This window comes from Echeneis naucrates, chromosome 16 (assembly GCF_900963305.1).
Source record: "Echeneis naucrates chromosome 16, fEcheNa1.1, whole genome shotgun sequence".
In the NCBI taxonomy this organism is placed as follows: domain Eukaryota; kingdom Metazoa; phylum Chordata; class Actinopteri; order Carangiformes; family Echeneidae; genus Echeneis; species Echeneis naucrates.
Genome location: NC_042526.1, coordinates 2781171 through 2803040, shown reverse-complemented (window position 1 = coordinate 2803040; position 21870 = coordinate 2781171). Strand labels below are relative to the sequence as shown.

At 43.2% G+C, this 21870-nt stretch overlaps 1 protein-coding gene across 2 annotated transcripts in view; it reads right to left on the bottom strand.

Moving 5' to 3' along the window:
- Positions 1-21870, bottom strand: part of LOC115056867 (polypeptide N-acetylgalactosaminyltransferase 18-like) — a 114233-nt gene that overhangs the window by 58383 nt on the left and 33980 nt on the right. For both annotated transcript variants that reach the window (XM_029523633.1, XM_029523634.1), the window contains exons 3-4: positions 1391-1598; positions 1094-1260 (exon numbers count right to left, since the gene is read on the bottom strand). In XM_029523633.1, coding sequence (XP_029379493.1) covers positions 1094-1260; positions 1391-1598 — 375 coding nt within the window. The remainder of the gene's footprint in view (positions 1-1093; positions 1261-1390; positions 1599-21870) is intronic.

Genomic DNA, 21870 nt, shown 5'->3' with positions numbered 1-21870 from the left:
AGTACGTGATGAAATTATTAACACGGGCTTTCGTACAGAGAAGTCACACCCAGGCCTCGCCTGTGACTGCCGTTTCAATCTGTTTTCATACACCAGCGATGTGGCGAATGCCCACGCGTCTTCGGACCTTCTGCACCTTCCGAAGCAGAATATAAAATAAGTGGGACATAAAATGTGGACAGTCCAGGCTGTAGCTCACCTACGGCACCAGACAGGGTTTAATTATTCCACTTTGGATCTTTGCCCCATAATGTGACAGGACACTCTTCATCAAACTGGTGTGAGTTAAATAAACTTTTTATTTGGTTGTTCAGCTGTTGTCACAGCAGTAAACAACAGAAACGCCTCCCGCCAAAGTTCAACAATAATTTATGAAGTTGGCGTTGAGGTCAGGTTATGGCTCTTAATAAAGTGGATAGAGCGGCCGTGACGGTGGACACTCAGTTAGATACGGAAAACACTGAAGTACCACTTCACTTATTTTATTATTTGTATAAAATTCATATAAATAAAAGTGGTTGGTGTTAATGATTAGAGGACTAAATCACACATTTTAGGAAATCTGTTTATCTGGTTGAGGATGCGGTAAGAAGACTGATATTAGTTGCACTTCAACTTGCAGGTCTGTGCTGCAGCAGAGAGGTGACGACTCGCTGGTGGGATATTTGAATTAGATAGCTTTAGAGATGTTTGAACTTTGGAGTCTTCACACTAAATGGAGTTAAGCTAAGTACCTCCTGGATTTATCTGACTTTATTTTTCAGTTGTATCTTTTCCTCACGATCAGCTTCATCTGCCAGTCTGGCCTTGACTTCCAAAATGACCAAAGGGGAGAATAAGTTGGGCCACATGCACACAAATATCCGACAATCCAACTTCAGTCTCACGTACAGTGTCTGGACGCTTGTTGGGTTAAATTCAGTATGAAGTGTTGGTAAGTTTAGACAACACCTTTGATGAACAACAATTACGTCCAGGAATATTGGAGATAATTTGGAGTTAAAAGAAATGCAGAAATTTGATCCACTCGTCTACTGTAAGTGATTTAGCGGTGTAAAAATCTTGTGTGAATGAAGTAACGCAGGTTTCTTACAGCTGCTGCTGTGGTCGTCCACCAGGACGATCTCTTTGAGCAGGTGGGGCGGCGTCCTCTGGATGGCCGTGTGGACGGAGCGCAGCAGCACCGACAGGGCCTCGTTGACGAAGATGAAGATGACGCTGAGCTGAGGAAGGTCGGATGAATATGAGATGTTTCTACACCTGTAAGAGGGCGGGTGGAGGCGGGGCCGGAGGAAAAAAGAGAGGCTTTACTGTGACACATTCCATTAAAGGTCTGATCCGTAGATGTAGATACCACCATCACACAACGCTCATCAATCAGCTGACTGACCCGTCCGGTCGTAAATCCGGGATCGGCCGGCTGAGAGAGATGCGGTCGCTAAGGTAGCCGTTGTAACCATAGTAACGGAACTTCCTGAGGGCCACCCTTCGGCTCTCGGGGCCCAGGTCGTGACCCCAGTGGTTGAAGAGCGAGGAGGCGGGGTCCGAGGCCAAGTCCGATGAAGACACGGGGTCTTCGCCTTCCTTCAGAGGCGTCTCTGTGGACAGAGAGGAAGGTAGGCTGGTCAGTTTTGGTACGCGGAAGCTTTTTTTTTTTTTTTTTTTTTTACATTTTTGTCACGTTTTCCGCTCAAGGCCCACCACTAACTGCAGCATTGTCAGATACTGTGACAGCTACCTCAGCTACACAATCTAATGACAAAGGAATTTCCTTTAGCTCTATTCAGGGAAAAAAAAAAAAGAACTGATTGTGCTAAGTAGGCTGTGTTGGTGTTAAACAACATCCGTTTGCTGAGGACTGAAAGAGCAGCACAGAGGAAAAGGATGGAACACAAATGTGATGTGAAATAACATAGATTTTCACCGTCATTACAATTAACTCACTCTGACAGACTCCTCTATTTCTGCAGAGGTGGACACAAATCCACAGCGTACCCAGAGTATTGTTTTTATTTATTTCATTTTAAATTCCCCTTCAGTTTCTAGATGCGGCGTTCTGTGCCATTTCTGCACTGAGCTTTTTACTATGAAAACATGCCTGAAGCCAAAAAAGAAAAAAAAAGAAAAGCTAACAATATAAAGTGTGTGGTTGTCTGAAATATTTATATTCTGTTTGAATTACGGCGTGCACGGGGATGACACCAGCCCGGCGCAGCGACTCTGTCACCTGCTCTCACTGTATCACAAATTTAGGGTTACGTTAGCAGAATGTGAATGCAGAAGGCTGTTTTTTGTTGGAGTCGGTGGATGACGGGGAATTACCAGAGAGAATGAATTATTCATGACAATGAGTCACAGCGGTGAACACCAACAATAAGGATGCAGGTTTCCTGGTAGACTTAATACAACTTTTTATAGTCTGCCTTTAAAAATGGCAGCTCATCGTGTGTTTTCTATTCTGAGCTGAAGGTCTGTGAAGTGTCTCCTGAGCTGAATGAGCTTGTTCTAGCCATTCTTCTTCACTTTTCACCAACATGTTTCGTGCTCTTGAGGTTGTGATTCCACATCTTCAGGCTCACGAACATCTTAAGAACACTTTCAGTTTCCAGTGATGTTTGGCGCAACAGCTTTCTTGGCGACAAATTATTGTTTTTGTGGATTTGGTCTTTTTTAATTTCATTAACTGAACATAACCTTTTTTGCAGTTACATAATGAAGTCATGATTTATTCACCCTCTCGTTGTGTTGTACAGAAGATGTATATCATTGTGATTTGTGCCGTTGACTCAGTCCTCCTTTATTCCATTATCTCACGCTAACAAGCTTTATTGCATAAAGATAACAAGATCTTACTTGCAAGTGTGTCCTTTCTTGGCTTCCATGACCTCATTTAGTTTCCCTTTTTTCGAGGAAACAGGAAAAAAAGCAATTACAGTCAATTTGATAAATGCATTATGCAGTTTAGCACAGAGGGACGGTATGACTGAGAGTGCGTAGCTACTTTAACAAGTTACTAAGTGTAGGCAGATCCTCAAAGGAGGAGAAGGACAAATGCATCACAGCGTGAGATGAGCAGAGGGAGTTTGTTGTGTCCTGCCCTGCACTTTGTCCGACATATTCCATTATTAATTTAGACGGGTCTCAGCTTCTCTCTCTCCGGTGGCTCAGGGACACGGTGTACCTCCGTAGGAGAGTCAGGGGGAATCAGGTGGAACATCGGGGCAGTCGTTGGAGTGTGTAATGCAGACGGTACCTACAGTAATGTGTGTAATATGCGTTCACTGGTGAGTCTTTATGGTAATTAGCATGCGAACTGAAGGAGTGAGTCAGAATAATTTCCATTTTCAAGACTCAAAACACAAAAACTAATTGGATATGTAAAATAGCTTTTTATCTGTTTGAAATGGGTGGAAAATGCTTCTCATTTTGATCATATTTTGATATTTAACTCTTGACTGGTTACAAACAAGCCCAAGAAACTTTGGCAGATTCCCTGTTTTTAATTCTCCTTTATTTCAACTTCAAAATGACCTGAATATTTACATCAGGAATCACTTGGCATTTCAATTTGTAGAAAGAAAAAAAGTCCCAGAGTCCCCAACAGAGTAGCAGCTGGGACAGAATCCAGAAAGAAGGAGGTCGATCAGTACCAGAGGCTGAAAGAACAACTGGAGCAGATGTGGAGGGACGAAATCAATCCAGGTCGATAAATCAAATCAATCCAGGTTGCAATAGCAACAGGAGCAAAACCCCCCAAAACTGGGAGACTGGATCCAGCAGACTCCCGTTACTCCCGTATCTGAGCTCTCTGTGCAGAAGAGATGAGGTGGGAGCCACCAGCCACAACATTATGACCATGCCTAATATTGCTATAACCGGGCCTGTTCCATCAAGGCACGGACTCCTCTACACCTCCGGAGGTGAGCTGTGGCGCCAAGACGTCGACAGCAGATCCTTTAAATGGACAGGTGGCGTCTCGCTGTTGTATCCTCAGCACATCCAGCAGCACGACAAGGAGCATTCTCCTCCTGAAAGAGGCCACCGTCGAAAAACTGTTTCCATCAAGAACTGTCTTTGGACTAAATATTTCAATAACTTAAACCCACGTACGCCGCTTCACTGACCCTTATCTACAGATGGAGAAGGTCGTTGCCGGCAGTTATCAGAACCTATACTGATATTGGAGCATTCAGCTACTACGTTCACACAGTAGTTAGGGGTCTTTCCCCCTCTGGTTCTAACCTGACAGACCACCAGGTGAAGGCCCCAAAGGTCAAAGGGCGACACACAGACTAACAGGTGCTGCTCACTGTTCAATCCGGCACCATCCAGAACAGCGTGGCGACAGTAAACTGTGTCACTTTGTCCTGTGATATCCTGACCGGGAACCTGGCTGTCTGTCAGTGTTTGCTCAGCTGTGATTGCAAACCCGCACAAACACATACACAGATCACCGACAGAGGGAGCAAGGTGAACAATCTCAGAAAGTAACGCTGGAACTTTTCCAAAAAAAAAAAAAAAAAAAAAAAAAAGCCCTCTGGAAAAGATGCGGCTCACTTGTGCCGAAAATAAATTTGAAAATATGGACAAAAAGGCATCACAGAGTACAAAAAGAAGCACATAAAATATATGAGGTCCTTCACAGCCGTGAAGAAAACATAAAAGAAAAGAAGGAAAAGGAAGACAAAGAAGGTAATGATGTCAAAAGCAGGAGAGTTATGGGACAGAAAGCCGGGGGAATTACTGTAGGACGGGGACAGAATAAAAGTGCCAGCGGATGCGGAACGAAGTATGAGAGAGTGATGAGGAGGAGGAGAGAATAAAGGGGATGTGACAGAAGGTATTCATCCCTGGGCATCTGTAAACCAGGCGAGCCTGAGCTCTGTCACTTCAGCTCACAAAGAAACACTCTTTTATTAGCTCAGACACCCGGATAGCTTCCTGTCGGTGCACAAACACAAACACAATCACACACCTATCTTTGTGAGGGCCCGTTATTGACATGATGCATTTCCAGGCCTCTGGCCCGAATGCTGACCGTCACAAATGAAACCTGATTCTGCTGTAACCCTGAACACACACACACGTTTTCTGCTGACTTGAACACAAACCCGGACTCCCCTCAACCTAATGAATCAGGAAGCGGTCTCTCTGCTGAGTGACAAAGTGTCTCACCTTGTCATGCAGTCACTTTGTGCAGAATTGGCGAGCCGTTAACTCAGCAGGATGGATGCTGGGCTGATATGGACACGGCTCATTTTCCCATCGACTTCTGCACAAATGTGTTTGTGTAACCGGTGAAGTCGCCCCCTGATGGTCATTAGGTAGAACGCACTGTTCAGAGTTAAGTCCACTTCTTTCAGCCCCGACTACGAAGTTCACTTTAATCTGCAGTCTGTTAGTTCATGCACTTGATCTGGTGCTGTTCGGACAAATGTCAAATGCTGTCAAATCACAAACGTTCGGATCATTGAAACATAAAAAAAAAACTCATTCAGAAGCTGTAAATTTGGTTCCTAGTTGCTAAGACCTGGACCAGGACTCTTCCAGACCAGAGACGTGATTCGTGTGAGACGTGTGCAGAAATAAATGAGCTGTGTACAAAAACACAGGCGTTTTAATGAAGGCACAATGAATGACCAAGTGGCTTAATGAATACACAACCAATTTAAGATTACACACTACACACATGCTACTTTTCACACAGTTTTTACTCTGGAGGGAATAAACACGTGAGGAGGTGCAGAAGAAAATCCAATTATATCTGCTTTTTTGACTTGAGTATAACGTAACAAATTGAAAGCACAGAGGAACAACTTAAGAGCATGTTAGCTCTGAAATTAGATCCATCTGCTCGTGAGAGCGTGGTGAAATTTAAAATTGCACATTTATATTTTCTGGAGAATCTCTCAGATAGTAAATACCTTCTGGTTGTCTTGTCTAACGTGCCAACACATCAATGAGAAAATGTGGATCTTCCTGACATCTAAATCTTGTTGATGTTCTGAGCACACAAATTTTCTTCGTGGTTCATTCGCCCTTTTGCTTCTCTGCTGCTGTTGTGTGCATGCAGGCGGAAATTTGTTCATTAGTTCAGACAATTAACTAAACAAACATTTGCTACATATAATTAAAGGTCCCGTGTTCAACGTGCATGCAATGAAGTTATTTGCAGAAATCACGTTAATGATGCTTTCACCTTTTATTACCAGATTGAAACCAACTTCTTGGCTACTGCCTGCACTGCTGTGCAAAAGGATTTGATTCTTACCCATGATGCAGTTCTCAGGGAGGGAGCTTCATTCGACCCACACTTTCTCTGCATCATGGAAACAAAGCGCTCCGATCCCATCATGCCTCCTGTGCACTGCTTATCCACGTGGGAGCCGATCCCAGCTGACATCGGATGAGGTCACAGGTTTGTTGTTGGCTCGTACACAAACCCAAAAGACCAGTCGCACTCTCCCTACAGTCACACAGTCACAGTCATCGATTATCGATGTGTGTTTCTTTGGACTGTGCGAGGAGGCCAGAGGACCTGGAGGAAACTACAGAGAGTCTACGGGAGGTCAACCAACGCAATCTGAATTTAAAGATTTGCTTGAATAAACTAAGGATGATGTGCATTTTGCAACTAAACTAAAACCTAAACCTCCGTCTTGCTGCTTTAATCCGTCTGCAAATATTGTGCCATAATTGGAAAACCTCCAAAATACAGCTTCAGGAAATCACTGATATTGCTATACAAGCTAACTGCCTTGTGTAGAAAACAGAATATTCCCCATTTTGATTTCAGTGTCAAGAAAATTTGGTGCTTGTCGGGTTTTCTATAAAACCCGGCCACCCGCTGCTCCTCGTTGTCCATCAACACAGCGCGATCTGTGAGAGCTTTGCTGTTAGCCGAGTTTTGATTGACAGTCGACTGTCGAGATGAAGCGTGGCGTGACAATTTTACAGCACGAAGTGAGATGCAGTTGGAGGGGAAGAGAGCAACCAAAACCAATTTTATAGTCAAAAAGCAAAGAAAGTCCAGGAAAAAATCAAGTGTGAGCACAGTCTGGGAGCGGGCACGTTTTTATACGAGACCTTTGACTCTCCATCTTCCAATCAGAATTCTGGGAAGATTTTCAGACATTCTCCTGCTGGATAGTATCAAATAAATCAGAGCTGGGACAAAAGTAATAAAGAGGTGCATATGAGGACGCAGCCACCGTCAGGCCCGTAGGACTGGAGTGGAGCTGCTGCAGGGCTCAGATAATGAGTCAGAGCTGGATCTTGTTCAGGGACTGAGGATTCTTGCTCTCCTCTCTCTGAACAGATGCTTCCAGGATTTGCTCATTCTCAGAACCCTTTTCACCTTTTCACAATGACGCTGGCCTCAATTCAGCTGATCTCCAAAGACTCGCCAGAATATACCAACAGTCAAATATATCAGCTTGAGGAAACTGAATGTGGCTGTCTGGAAGTTGGGGGTGTGGGGGGGGGGCGGTATTTGGGATTTGCAGTTCATATCCTGTTTGCAATCAGCTCTTATTTTGGCGGAGTTAAAGCTCGGCTCCTCTGTGTTTGCAGACATCAGTCATTTCCTGCTTGTTTTTGCACTCTGCATCGAATCACACCAAATCAGGAATCGCGTGTTTGATTTCTGAGTGGGATACAAAGATGCCCATAAACAGCTGAAACTGATAAGGACCTTAAATGGAACATGAGCTGGATTTACAAAACACTCAACTATACCCCTCCCCACCGCCTCTGTATTATTTCAAGATGCTCATCAGCCCGGCGCTGAAAGACTCGCCGAGGCTGCTGCTTCCCAGGATCCGATCCCAGCAGGCTTTGCACTTGTAACACAAATACACACCCACTCACACCCGAGGATTCGAAAGAATTTGTTTTCGTGGAGAGAATCTCATTTGCTTTGCAAGCCCAGCAACATTATCTCTCTCTGAAAGCTTTTTGTGATCCAATATTTAAAGAGGCATAAGGGACAACACGGGCAATTTATTTGTCTTTTGTACCGACTCCGACTTCCTTCAAAATCACATGACAGCTTCTTTTTCGTACCGCAGCGAGGGGTGATTCACCAAAAGGTGAGTCCTCAATCATTTGCCCCGTCTTTGATTGCAGTCCCGTGAGCGTGCTTGGAGTCATTTGCAAAATGTTGCGCTGTTTAAAATGAGGGCCAAAAAAAAAAAGGAGCCCATCTGCAGATCCCTGAAGTAAAAGGAAATGAGCTTTTGTAAGTTTTGTGCTGTTACTGCTGCATTGGGTCCAATGATGAACACACACACACACACACACACACACACACACACTGAATGAAAGAGGAAGAGTGAATGTGATGGGGGGCCCTGCAGTCGCCTTGTGCTAAAGCTCACACATGATTAATTTAATCAAGCGATGAGCAGATGGTGATCTCTGTTTTCCTCCTCTCCCCTCAGGTATGAAAAATGTGTTTAACGGATCAGACCTGGACGAGTCAAGTCTCCACTTAAAGGAAAACCACCGACACGGAGCTTCTGTTTTAACTTCATCTGTCTATTGTGCACGATTGTTTCAGGCTGAAATGCTGCATGACGTTTGGCACCAGGTGTGAGAGAGGGCAGAGAGGGATCAGCAGCGGAAAACAAAGATACAAAGAAAGAGGAGTGTTTTCTCCTCCCTCACAGCCTGCAGCACGGATGGATGCTTTTCGGGAAAAACACAGACATTTCAATATTTCGTACTTGCTTTGCATCCTCGGGTGATATTATATGATTCACATTTCGGCGTGTGAAGTTCAGAGCTGCATTAATGAGTTTGCTCGCACCATCCGAGGAAAAATAATAACAATGATAAAAAAAAGTTATTATTATTATTATGCACATGTCCAGATGGAAAATGTGCTTGTGCAGTAGAAAAATTACTTCAACAGAATATTTAAATTTCTGAATAATATGACTTTGTGCAATTTGTTCATTTTTTATCTATTTATGCTTATTTATATAATTACACTTATATATAATTTACTCCTTTAGTGATTTCTTTCTTCCTTCTCCTTCAGTAAAGACAAATACACACAAGACCCGTATGACGGATAGAGGCAGTAGAGCAACAGAGAGATTGGAGAGTCCCTACAGTTTCAGAGAGATTTGCTGCTGCTGTATGAAAAGCTTTGTTTTAATCTGCTCCTTTTATCTCGCTGGTAGTTTGCTGGCTTCACAGAAGAAACCATTTCTTGATGGATCCTATAATTTTGTGTAGACTAAAACCAAAACTTGTCTCTCTATCTGACAACTTGAATGTATCCAGATATGGACAGGCTGTTATTTTCAGGGGAAACAACGAGTAACATGTCAAACTAAAACCATTTAAACTCATTTTACATCCTAATGGCTGTAAGTGTGATGTTTATTCCTCGACGTCGGTGCTGTTCATTTACAGATATATGCCAAATGTTGAAAAGCTTCTGAAAGACTGCAACAACTTTAAATTGCTCCTTGCTCCTGTCAGAACACTGATTTATTATATTAATACTGTAGGGAAGTGCCCATTTAGAGAGACTCATCTGATGTCATGACTCCTTTGTGCTCTGCCCTCAGGAGAAATAAAGGAATCATCTGTAAATACAATTTATCCAGTTTAAAAAAGGCGAAAACAATTTAATAATTTTTTTTGTCTAACAATCCACTTAGCTGCAGTTTAATGTGACCTTATGGCTGCTGTACATTTATTAACACAATGACAAAAAAAGAAAGAAAGAAATCTAAACATGACACCAACAAAAATAAAACTGCCATCACATTCAGGTACAGAGCTGCCTGGAAGCGGCTGCTCAGCTGCTAAGAGCTGAAAGACACAACGCAGCGTGGAAAATTTCTATCTGCAATTTCCTTGTGCAAGCTGGCTTATCTAAATTTGCAATTGCTCGCTTTGATAATCCTCACCTCCTTGTTTACTGAGCCCAGTAACGCAGCTTTCTACTCTTGTTCCTCTCCTTCTGTCGTCTCACTAATAGAAAGCCTGAGAGGCTGCAGATTAAAGATCAGAGATGCCGATTCCATTATCAGGCCATTTCCTGCCGCTCCCTCACTAACAACCTTTTAAAACCATCAGCCATCATTTCCTTCCCATCGTGCTGTCTTTATAGCATAAAGGCTCGGACAAATGGCCGTCATTTCTCCAGCCTGCCTGTGTTGGTGTGTTTATGCGGAGTGAGTGGACAATGAATGGCTTTGCTCTCCACAGCTCGGCCATAAACATTATCCATCACGGCTCTCCGGAGATACGAACACATATGCCTTCATGCACCTTTGATTTGGAGAGGAGATACTGCTTTAGAAATAAAAAAACAAAACAAAAACAAAATAGGAATCTCAGCGTACACCCAGACACACACGAATGTGGGATGTCTCGATCGGCGTTTCAGTGCATTCTGCATTCTTCAGGTCATCCACTTCCAGGAATCGATACCAACTGAGTGGGTTTCTCTGTAAATCCGTAAGGCTCTCTGCTGCTGCAGGCGGCTCAGCTCCTCCACTAATTACGTTACATCGCTAGAGATAAGCTTTCATTGTCTCATACAGGCAGACAGATGAACACCGTAATGTGATTGCTACGAAGGACATTTCTTGGAAGTAAAAAAAAAAAAAAAAAAGAAAGAAAAGGATAAAAAGTAGAGATTTTCTTACCAGGCACCAATAATAAAGATCCTGAATCAACCATTCTACTGGATTTGTTTTTTTCAATGGAGATTGTTAGACCACAAACTTGTTGAGATGAATCACACATGGGTTTTACTGGTTGGATAAACCTCAACAAAGCCAATTTTGAGACACAGGTTGTTCATTTTATTTGGATGACTTTGACTGCTCATGTAGTTTCAGGAGGTCTGGCTTTGGAACATCTACTGGATGGAAGTTAATCTGCTCTCTGGATCAGCTCCCAGAAAATACAAACAAGGGAATTTGGTTTGAAAGGTTACATATTTGCAGTTTGTTGCACAATTTAAAGAGTTCCTCGGATTTAGATGTGGATTTGTGTTACAGTGCTAAAGCAATGATGGAAAGCAAAAAACGGACAGATTGCAGTTGGATTTGAATTCTTTACTGTCATTATACAAAACCAGGCAATGAAGACTTAAACTTGCAGGTAGTTTGTTCCAATAAAAAATGGCTCGATTAGTTTTAGGAGAAGATCACTAGAAGTACTTCCTTCAGATCAGACAAGGGGGAGAATCAGCTTCTCATCAGTGCAGGTCATTAGCTAGATTTGTAGGAGGGTGACATTTCTGTTCTCTGTCCACTGAGATGTGATCAGAAAAAATCATCACTGAGCAGAATCACAGATGTTGGAGCCAAACTAAAAAAGCAGTAGAATTAAAGTTTGTGAAGGTTTTAAGAATATATGTCCCTAAAACTATAAATTTTCTTCTATTGCAAAGTTTAAGTGTAAGTTTGTGATTAAAAAAAACCCCAAAACTCTCACACACACACACACACACAAAAAAACTTGCATGTTCTCCTCTGTGACCGCTTACACAAAGGAATAAATTACATTCAGAGAAATGTCAACTTATGCAACTAAATTACTTACCCAGAACAAATTGTCCGGCAGCTCTCACTTTAAATGTATGTCAGCCTGAGCTGCTGCAGCTACAGCAGCTGTTTTAAATACACAACAAAACAGACCCCCCCCCCCCCCTCTAAACAAGACATTTGCATTTGTGGCGGCCTGTTTGCTCTGACAGCACAATATGCTCGACTTCTGGGAGCATAATCAGAGGAAAAGAAGGGCATGGATGTTCTCTAAAAGCAGAGACCCTGGAGACACTGGAAGGGAAAACCTGTTACTGGTGCTAGGAGGCCAATTAGCACACAGCAGGAAAAGAGCAGGTTGGATGTGAAGAGAGAGGAGGAGGAATGAGAAGCATACAAAGCCGTCAGCAGTAATTATGGGCTGGATCTTTGTCAAAACAGAAAAGTCAAAGAGGTTTAGTGTCACTAATGTCTTGTCTTGTCTTAACTTGTCGTCCACCAGCTGAGGGTCGAGGAGATTAAAGATGAAACTGTGACCTGAAGAGGAAACGACATCAAAGACAGCCGGGGGAGTGACGGGATTTAGGAGTCAACCAGCTGAGACCCGAAAACTGCTTCATAGTCAAAGAGGCGACCGTGAGGCAGATGGTTCAAATACACAGAAACAGAGCAGCTCCTTCACAAGGTAACCAATCAGCTCTGCTTTACACCGAACGCAGCTCAGTTTGGGACTTTTCTTTGTCCTTTGTCCTCTCAGACGTGAGCAGGATTCAAACCAACCTCAGATGACAGAAAGTCAGGGAGTAGAGAGAGAGAGAGAGAGGATGATAAGACAGCCAGACTTATCTTTTTTTTTTTTTTTTTTTTATCTGATCCAAACGCAGGTATCAGACCATTTAAATGAGAAGTCATTACTATTGCCATGGATTTTGCTTCAGAAAAAATATAAGCACCGATATCAATGACATGGCCGAGGTAAAGGAAGTCTCCAAGGTATCACAAGGCCGACATGCAGAGATACACAACATTCGCATTTAAACCTATCGTGCATGTTCTTGGACAGAAGAACCCAAACGGTGTTGGCGCAGCCTGTGTGAAAGCAGGAAGCACCTGGCTGCATTTCATCTGCGCTCACGCTCGTATAAACCCGCCTCCTGGATATTATCCTGCTGGCGACACAAAGCCTGTTGAGGAGTTAGAGCCTATGAGATGGAATTGATATCCCTTCCACAAACAGGTAATGCCATTTGCTGCTAAATGAAAATGGGGTCGCATTTGACTTTGCGTATCAATCACATAAGCTTCGCACGCAGAGGCTCTCTGATGAGGTGTGCACGTTCAGCCCCGAGCTTCTATCTTTCACGGCGTCTCATGGTCGGATGACACGATCGTGATGAGGTGCCAACATGAGTCACATCCACTCTGCAACACAAACACCCCCCATCCGTACATTACGTTGCTAAAAATAACGCAAACTATTCTCTAATGGAATATTTTAGGCCTAATCAGCCTCGGAGTTGGCAAAAGATTATAAAGACAGGATTTTTATTTTTTTTTTTTATCTTAAAATACCAGAAATTCACCATTGTGACACATCACATGGGAGAGACAGTAAATAATAACATCCTTAATCTGGATTCAGGGTGTTGTTTTGTCTGCGTCGTTTTGATTTGATTTATTTAACATTTAATAAAACGCATACAATTCCCTCATCCCGTAAATAGAGGAAAAGAATGGCAGTTTAAGTCGGCTCACTGTCACATTGGTAGGGCTTACTGAGGCACCTGAATGGAACAGAGAAATTATTAATTTTGGTAACAACTGGGCTTTTCCCTGCCGTCATAACGTCAGATTAGTGCTGTTCTTATTTAATCTTCATTACTGAAGCAACATGACCACACTGGCTCCTCAACGCGGTTTCTGCGCTCTGGTGTCTGTATTACAAAGTTAATTTGGTCACAATTCCTTCAGACTAAACATGAAGTTGTGAATTTGACTGCTGGATGAATAAAGAAAAACCGTAAATCAAGCATGACGCATTCATCCGAACTGGCCTTTAAAGAAACTTTATTCTGTAAAGTTTCGTGTGTTTGGTTCCCCTGCTGTGCTTTTGCACTTTTGTTCAGTCACTCCTCGTGCTGCTTTTCTGCACTTCAGACTGGATTTGTTTGGATCGCCAGCCCAGTTTGGATGTCCGTTTTGCCAGTTCAATAAATGTTTATCTTCCATCTTTTTACAGAAAGAACTCCAGGCTGAGTGCAGAAACTTTGGGCCCAGCCAGCTCAACACAGTTTGTTTTGGCAGCTCCAAATGTCTCTGAAGTCTGAAACAATATCTCGTCTTGTCCTTAAATCTCATTAAATATTTAATCAACATTAGCTTTTATGCTGCTCATCAAATTCTCATATTGTAACTATATGTTGTGTATGCTTCTTGTCAGCAAAAAATGTAGTCTATATTAAGTTTATGCCTTTTGAGCCAACACAGTAAGTGTATATTTTTTATTTTGTAGTTATGGGTATGGGCAGAGTCGCTGCTGAACTGTCTCCTCCAATATTTCCTCCTCACGTCATGCAGGTTTTATCATTTTAGCTCCCGTCTGTGTAAGTTGTTGTATTTTCTGCAAACAAATTGTTATTATGATACAGAGCTGGAGATGGGGGCTTGATTTTCTTCACGCTGCATTAAACGCTGTTGATAAGACGCAACCTGGTCGGAAACCGCAAATATTTATTGCTTAAATGTCGCACAGTCTGGCTCTAGTTTCAGTTATGTTATATTATCAAAACGCATTCGATTCGTGTAAAGTTTCTAAAGTCAGAACTTCAATGTGTGAAAGTATGCGAGAGAAAAGGAGATAATAATTTTGGCCATCTGACAAAATCAAAGCAAAGCGTGCTTTCATTAATCTGTCTATCTGTTTGGATTCCACATCTGGTTCAAACTTGATGACATTTTTTTCTGGAGCCTAAAACTCACTTCAGCTGCACAGTTGGAAGCTTTGATCTCCAGCCTGAGGACAGGCAGCACTGCAGTAATTCGCTCCTGTGGGCATTGAGCTCTTTAGCTTTCTCACTTTTACTTTTATTTGTGTCAAAAACATGTTGCTGCAGGTCAAGGTGTGTTACAGCCACTCGTGCAAAATAAACTGCAGTGTTTCGGAGTCACGTCCTCCTCTTTCCAGACGCAGTAGGATGAAGATGAGAGTTGCAACCTTGTGACTTCTGCTGCGTCTTTTTTTTTTTTTTTTAAAGGTTTCGATGAAAATGCCATGTTGGATTCTGGGCATCGCAGCATCACAATGATCTGCACCCGCTGTGATCTGAATATCACTCAGAGTCTTCGGTCTGGTGCGCCGGGTAAGTTTTCTTATGCGGCGCCGAGGGCGGCTGCTTCAGTTTTCAGTCACACACAAGCTGTGACATTTGCGGGCAGGGCATCTGAACAAGTCCTGCTGAGGGGTTTCAGTGCATGCAGAGCAGCGATGAGTGTGAACTCAAGGTCAGCCCTTAAAAAAAAAAAAACAAAACAAAACCTGCGGAGGCTTTAACGACGTGTAAAAATAAGCTTGTGCTGGCTGTTGCTGAATCATGGCGTTCTTTCTCATAGCTGAACGGAGGAAGGAGCTGCAGAGTTGGTGAAGGACATTCTGTTTGCTTGTGTTGCTTCCCTCGCCTGCTGAGAGGGTAATGTTGGACAGCAGCGTAATGCATGATGACAAAGTGACTGCTCGTGACCTTCAGAAAATAAAGTCTCCTTATTACTGCACATTTTTCACGACTTCTGAACGGTGCCTTCCTTTTCTTCTTTCCCTCCTGTCACAGGCCGTCGAGCAGTTCGTTTTCCACCCTGATTACCAGGCGGAGGTGGAGCCGCTGGGCTCTGTCTTTGCCCCCCAGTCCTCGCAGCAGCATTTGTTCTAACGAAAACAGAAAACAAGTCTCGTCGACCCACAACGGTCTTGTCACTCGTCCCCGTCCTTCCCAGTTTTCTCTCGCTCTGATTCATCTGCATGAGAGACAGCGGGGAATATCTGAAAACTGCTGCGGGTCAGCGGGCTGGTGCTCTCCTCTGTGCGTGTCTGTGTGTGCGTGACTGTGTTATGTTTGTTATTGCGTATGAGAGACGGCGGGGCGAGCTGTGGGCTGACGAGAGAAAACTCCTCAGGCTGCTCAGTGTCCTTTGCTGAAACAGCAAGCAGGCTTCCATCACACACACACACACACACACACACACACACACACACCACAGTTCACGACATCACGTCTGCTGAATTTAAGAGTCGACTTCAGTTACCTTAGAGGAGCTCAGAACTGTTTATGTTATGCTGTTAAATAGTAATTCAGTGCCATTTTGAAGCCTCCAGTTTGTAATTGTGCCGTCAGCCATCTTGGTTTCCTGGATCTGGACCATCCTGAAGGTCTCATCGCAGTAGATTGTTCTCTGGTTAATTAAGTCGTTCAAAGATGAACTACTTCGAACTACTTTATAGGTAAATAAATACAGCCTGATTTATCTTGTTGTGTGTTTCTTCAAAGCAGAGACACAGCAGCCCCTTTACCAAAAGTTTACCACTGCTGACGAGAAAACTAATTATTCCTCCAAATGAAGGTGATGCCCCAATTTTAAATGAACGCTAATTCAAATTCGAGTGTGGAAGCTGCAACAATTAAATCCCAAACCAACCTGAGAACTCATCCGAAACTCGAAATACTGAATATGTTCAAACATGTACGCTTGGTTTCACGTTCTGTCTGAGGTCGAGGCATGAAAGACACTTTTCTTAGATTGTAGTTTAATAATAAGCAAACAGGGGCCTGAGGTGATTGTGAACTTTTTCTCTGAAATAAACCAGACCACTCTCTTTCCCAAAACCTAAACCAGGTAATGACCAATTAAAAACTTTGCTAATGCGCCGCACCACCAACGGGTGTTTGTGTAACCAAACGATATTTTGGTAGAAAACAACACACATCCTCTTTGTTGTTATAAAAATATAATCCAATTGCAATTATGGGTCATGCATGATGAGTTTGATATTACATTTTAGTTTAATTGAAAATGACAGCTGGATGTGGGTTTAGTCCAAGTCAGGTAATAATATTTAGAATTCATTTCTATTTTAATGTTTTCAATTTTCAATTGCAGTCATTTTAATTAGAAGGGTGCAGACTTTTGACACTGAATCAATACAAAGCTGGATAACATAAAAAAAATAAATAAAAGGATAAAAATCTGAGATCGCTCACCGTTCACAGAGGGGAACAGAGATACTGTCACTAACTTAGTTCCACAAAGTCACTCGGAAATAAAAATTCAGACACTATTTGATCCGCGGCCTCAAGAGAGAGTTGTTTTGGTTCATCCTCGTTTATCATTTGTGTATCTCGGCGTGACATTGGCTGGACAGGAAAAAAATAAAACGCCAACACAACAGCAGTTTCGGCCGCGGTGCCATGAGTATTAAATACATGACTACATACACAATGAGAAGACAATCTGTGTAACACACAATACCTTTGTTAATACAGCCGCGAAGAAATACAATTATGTATTCAGTACTCATCCCTGAGTGCTTAGTCTCCCCGCTCCGCTGCACAATGACAGGAGAGGGTTGGGGCGGCTGCAGTGATATTAAATCATTTAGATAATGTGTTGACCCGGGGGGAGCACGGACACAGATGACCTCAGCGGTACTGATAGCAGCGCTGGGATGTGACTGGACAGTCAATAACGCCGGCGTGCACGTACACTCAGAGCGAGACGTAGAGATGGGACAATCAGGCAGCCTCCTCACATCGCCACAGGGATTTCTACGTTATTCAATTCTGCTGCAGGGACACATTTACTGCTCATCTCTGGAATGGCGGGGCTGGCGGTTGCATTCTGGGGTCAGTTCTGGCCTGAGCATTTAAAAGATGTAAGGTAGAAAAAGAAAAAAAAGAAACGAGAGAATAATTTATGATGGAAATATAGTTTTGCCCATGCCCTTTGGCTTTTGCACGGATTTTGGAATATCCAGGACTGTTTCTCCTATAAAGGGTTTGACGGATTCAGAAATAGTCTCCAGAGCCTTTCCCATTGATTATCCATCCTCCTTATTCATGCACGGTCACGAGAAGGGCCACAGCCAATCACGGCTGACAGGTCTCAGGTCAACGAGCTCTCGCAGGCAATTTAGAATCACTTACCGCTCAACGGAACCTGCACGGCTTTGGAGCACACAGGATAAATCTAACAGATGTTTCCGTCTTCGTGGACGCCTCATTAGAGGCCCCTCACCTGAATTGTGCTGAATTTCTGCAGCCTCTGATGGCCAACATACTGGGAGGCAGAAAACTGTCACGACACATCACAACATGAGATACTCTAATTAAGGTTTGGGCTCTCCCCAAAAAGACGAGGGAGGCTGAACAAGAACTGTAAAAACAGACCAACGACCAAACCCAGAAGTGAACTATTAACAGAAAACAGCTGCCATTAAACGAAAGAGCAGAAACCTGAACAGCGGAAATCAGAGCTTCTTGGTCATGAGTGCTTTAGTTATTCCATTATTCTGCATTTGTACAAGCATGAGGGTGGAACAGCAAAACAACAAGTCAGGCATTACGGTCTAACAGCCTGTGCACTGCCTCGGCCCTTTAACACTGAATATAATTATAGCTTCAGCAACTCCGTCCAATAAATGGACCAGCAGCAGCTCTGCTGAAATCCCGTTTGCATCAACTGAATGTAGCTTTTTAACCCCCGTGGAGAACTGTGGTCACTTGCATATCAAACAAAAATAAAATACACTGCACTGCTGCCACTTTTGATTTCCACCATCTGCAGAGCTTCAGGCTCACAGTGTGCGTGCGTGCATGGAGGGATTGCTTTACAGACTCCGTGATGCCACATGCTATGGAAAAAAACGAGGCGGCGGTGGGGGGGCATCCAACCCTTCTAATATCAGAGAAGTCAAACTCCAGCTCTCCCTCGCAGCAGTCCTGACAAGCCTGCTGGTATATTTATGATCGCGGTCCGAGCCCCATCAGCACTTTAACAGGACAGATCTCCAGCAGCAGCCCGGTCCTCCTGACATCCCGGATTCATTAGGCTGAAAATTATAACTGCCTGCATGCGTCAACAGGAAGGCGCAGGGACCTTCCTTCCCCGTGCATTAGAACTGATGCAACACTGCTCGTTCGTGGGGGACTGAGGATTATAAAAGTCTGGTCGTCAGTTTATTAACGGCAGCAGGGAGACTCGCTTATTTGTCGTGGGACGGTCGTGTGAACAAGCTTAGTAGCTGCATTTTTATTAGTTTTGTAGTAACAACGGATCAAATGAATACGTAGAATGAAGAAGTCGCTCCCCTTCGCTGCAGTATTAGATTAAATGGTAACGTCAGAGTTGGCGTGGCATCGCTCCGACTTTCAGGATTTGCTGATGCTACACTGCTAACTTTGGCGCTGACAGGAAACATTGTACGTTCAGGACCAAGCTTCTTTGCTTTACTTTGCACTCCTGTGATGCTTCTCCAAACAAAACACAATCACCGCCTTGACGCAGAAAAATAAACAACGACAACAACAACAAACCAAACAGAAACACCATTTTCATCCATCTATCCAATCTGGGCTTTCCGAATTTGGCATTTTTTTCTGATCAGCATTGATGTGAAACAAATGTGGATGGCTGGGACGTTCCTTTCATTTCATTATTCAAATGTTTGCCATCTGTAGCAGCTACAGACTGAACTCAAATTTCATTTGTCACAAGAAGTTTGCATTATAATTTTGTTGAACTTATGACAGTCCTCCCTCAACCAGTCAGCTGTGTGAATGGAGCTGCTGGAGGGCAGGACTCTTGAACGGCCGGAGTCTGGACTGGATTACGACTGGCTGACTGGGCCGTGACGCCGACGGCTGAGAACCAGGCCGGTGGGTCGGGGAGCGATAACAGACGGAGACGGAGCTGAGAACAGAGCTGGGGCGCGGCGTTTTTAAAGTAATGCGCAGGGATCCAAATGTGGATTGTGTCGTCTCAAAAGCTACTAGAAAAACAGCTAAATAAAGCTTGCTGGTGTTATTTACATTTCACAATACACTGGGTTTAGCTCCGGGCTCCTTGTGGCATGAAGATGGGTGAATATTTACACAGCAACAGAAAGTTTGTGCTGCTAGAAATGAGACAGGAAGTAATATTTACCAGCTACACCCGCTATCTAATCTCACTTTTATGGGTCGACTGAGAGGTTTTATTACTTCAGATGAATGAAAATGAGAAAAATTCACGCGAAATCCATTTATCTTTGTGAAATCTTAATGTTTCTGTTGTCAGTGCTGCTGACATTTGTTCCCATGAAGTGATCCTCACTGTAACGTGGATTTTATTGGTTACAGAACTGAGACCAACATTTTGGAAGGACCTGATGACATTTTGAATTAATGTTTGTTTTTTCAGCAGCTACTTACCAAAAGGTGGGGAAGGACGGGAAAAAAAAAACAAAAAAAAAACTGTTCCCTTCAGTGCTCGCAGTGCTTCACCTCCCCAAAATGTGACAAGTGCCCCTGCTGAAGAGAAAGAACATACCGGAATTCAAAATGTCACTGCACTTCTAGAGCAAAGAGGAGCAGGGTTTCGTTCAAATGCAGACGGCGCTCTTCGACAACCCGCCCGGGGGAAAATAAAGGTTAAAAATGAGATGGAGCCTTGAGTCCTGATAATGTATGGAGCCTGTCCCGTTTCATTCTGCCCGGTGTCTTATAGCCTCGGCCCCTGGCTTCCAGCCATCTTTCAGCCGTGACCTACTCGTGGCATCAACGTGGAAGCATGCCAAAAGGAAAGGAAAGGAAAGCAAAGGGGATTCTGGGGAAGACGACGCAGTGGAGAAGAGGGAAAGAACGTGCTGATGACCCACGTACCCTCCAGCTCGGATCAATCTGTTGACATTCTCGTTTGCATGAAGTGAAACTGATGAAGGCTCCAGAGATTTCTAACATGCTCTACGATGAACTCAGTCATTACCAAAGGTTTTCAAAAGTCAAGCAGCACATCAATAAAGAGCCCATTACATCGGAAACTGTGAATACATTATAGGTTGTTATGGGCCGACAACGTTGACAAAGATTAACGGTGATTGTTGTGTACGTAATCTCACGTTGGTACGGTCTCTGACCTTCAGTAATTCAAAGACGTTCACTGACCTATCAGGCAGCTTATCAACAGCCAGACTCTTCTCGCTTCTTAGTCTCCTCCCAGCGACAAACCACAGATCTGAAAATTTTGCAACTTCCACCGCCTTTATCTGTAACTGCAGAGCATCTATAGAAAAGTTGAGCTGACACAGGAGCCGATGACGAGGTCAGCCTCACAGCCTTGGATCATTAGAATCAACTGGAAGTAAAGCAAAGCGATGTCTGGATCAGACGGAGTGATTCTGGGAACAAGCGTTGGGAGCACTTGTTCAAAAACATCACCAAAGACATTTTTAAAAGACTGAATAAAAAAAAAAACAAAAAAAACCAACAACAAACGAAAAAACGAGCTGCTTTGGCAACTGTTCTGCATGGGGGTGGAAATATTCTGCTCAGTGACCCAAGAAACATCCCACAGATAGAGGCGTGATTGGATTCCACGAAATGTGATCAAATTCTAACAAAAAAATAAGTGATTCAGCGAAAGTGGAGAGTGAAAGTAAAGCTTTGGGCAAAGGCACAATCATCAGAAGATCCACCGTGAAGGATTTAAAGTGATGCTTCTGAAGCACCTTCACAGTCCGCCGACTTGATCGGTGAAGATCTGTGAGGAGTTCTTCAACATGCTGTGCGAGTACGGCAGCTGAAAATTAAGATCTGCGGAAAGAGGGGCTGAATAAGTAACGAGACAGTGAGTATAGGAGGGAGTTAGTGAACGCTGATTTAGTTGAGGGGCGGGTCCCCAAAAAAAAAAAAAGATTTAAAGGCTTTTTTTTTTTAGGTCTTCATGGGTCACCTTTTCACTTCAAAAACCAGCACACAGCTGTGAGGCTGACTGCTCTCATCTTTATTATTTTCATTAAAACACAATCATGATGATGTACCATTACGGTTCCATTTATTCATGGATTTAATTATTGCCAATTAAATTTTCATTTCAGAAGACTTTAAATGAATTTCTAATGTAAAAATGTCAAAAATCTTATAAAAGTTTGAAAGAGGAAAAAAACTGTAATGTTCGTCATATGTTAAATGATGTATGATACAAAAGCTATTTGATCTGAAGCAAGACTCCATAAAAAATTTGGTAAATAAAGTTAATAGTCTACTCAGTGTTAATTTGACCCCAACTTTCAGGTCAGACGGTCTTTTGCGTAAAAAATTTTATATTCTCC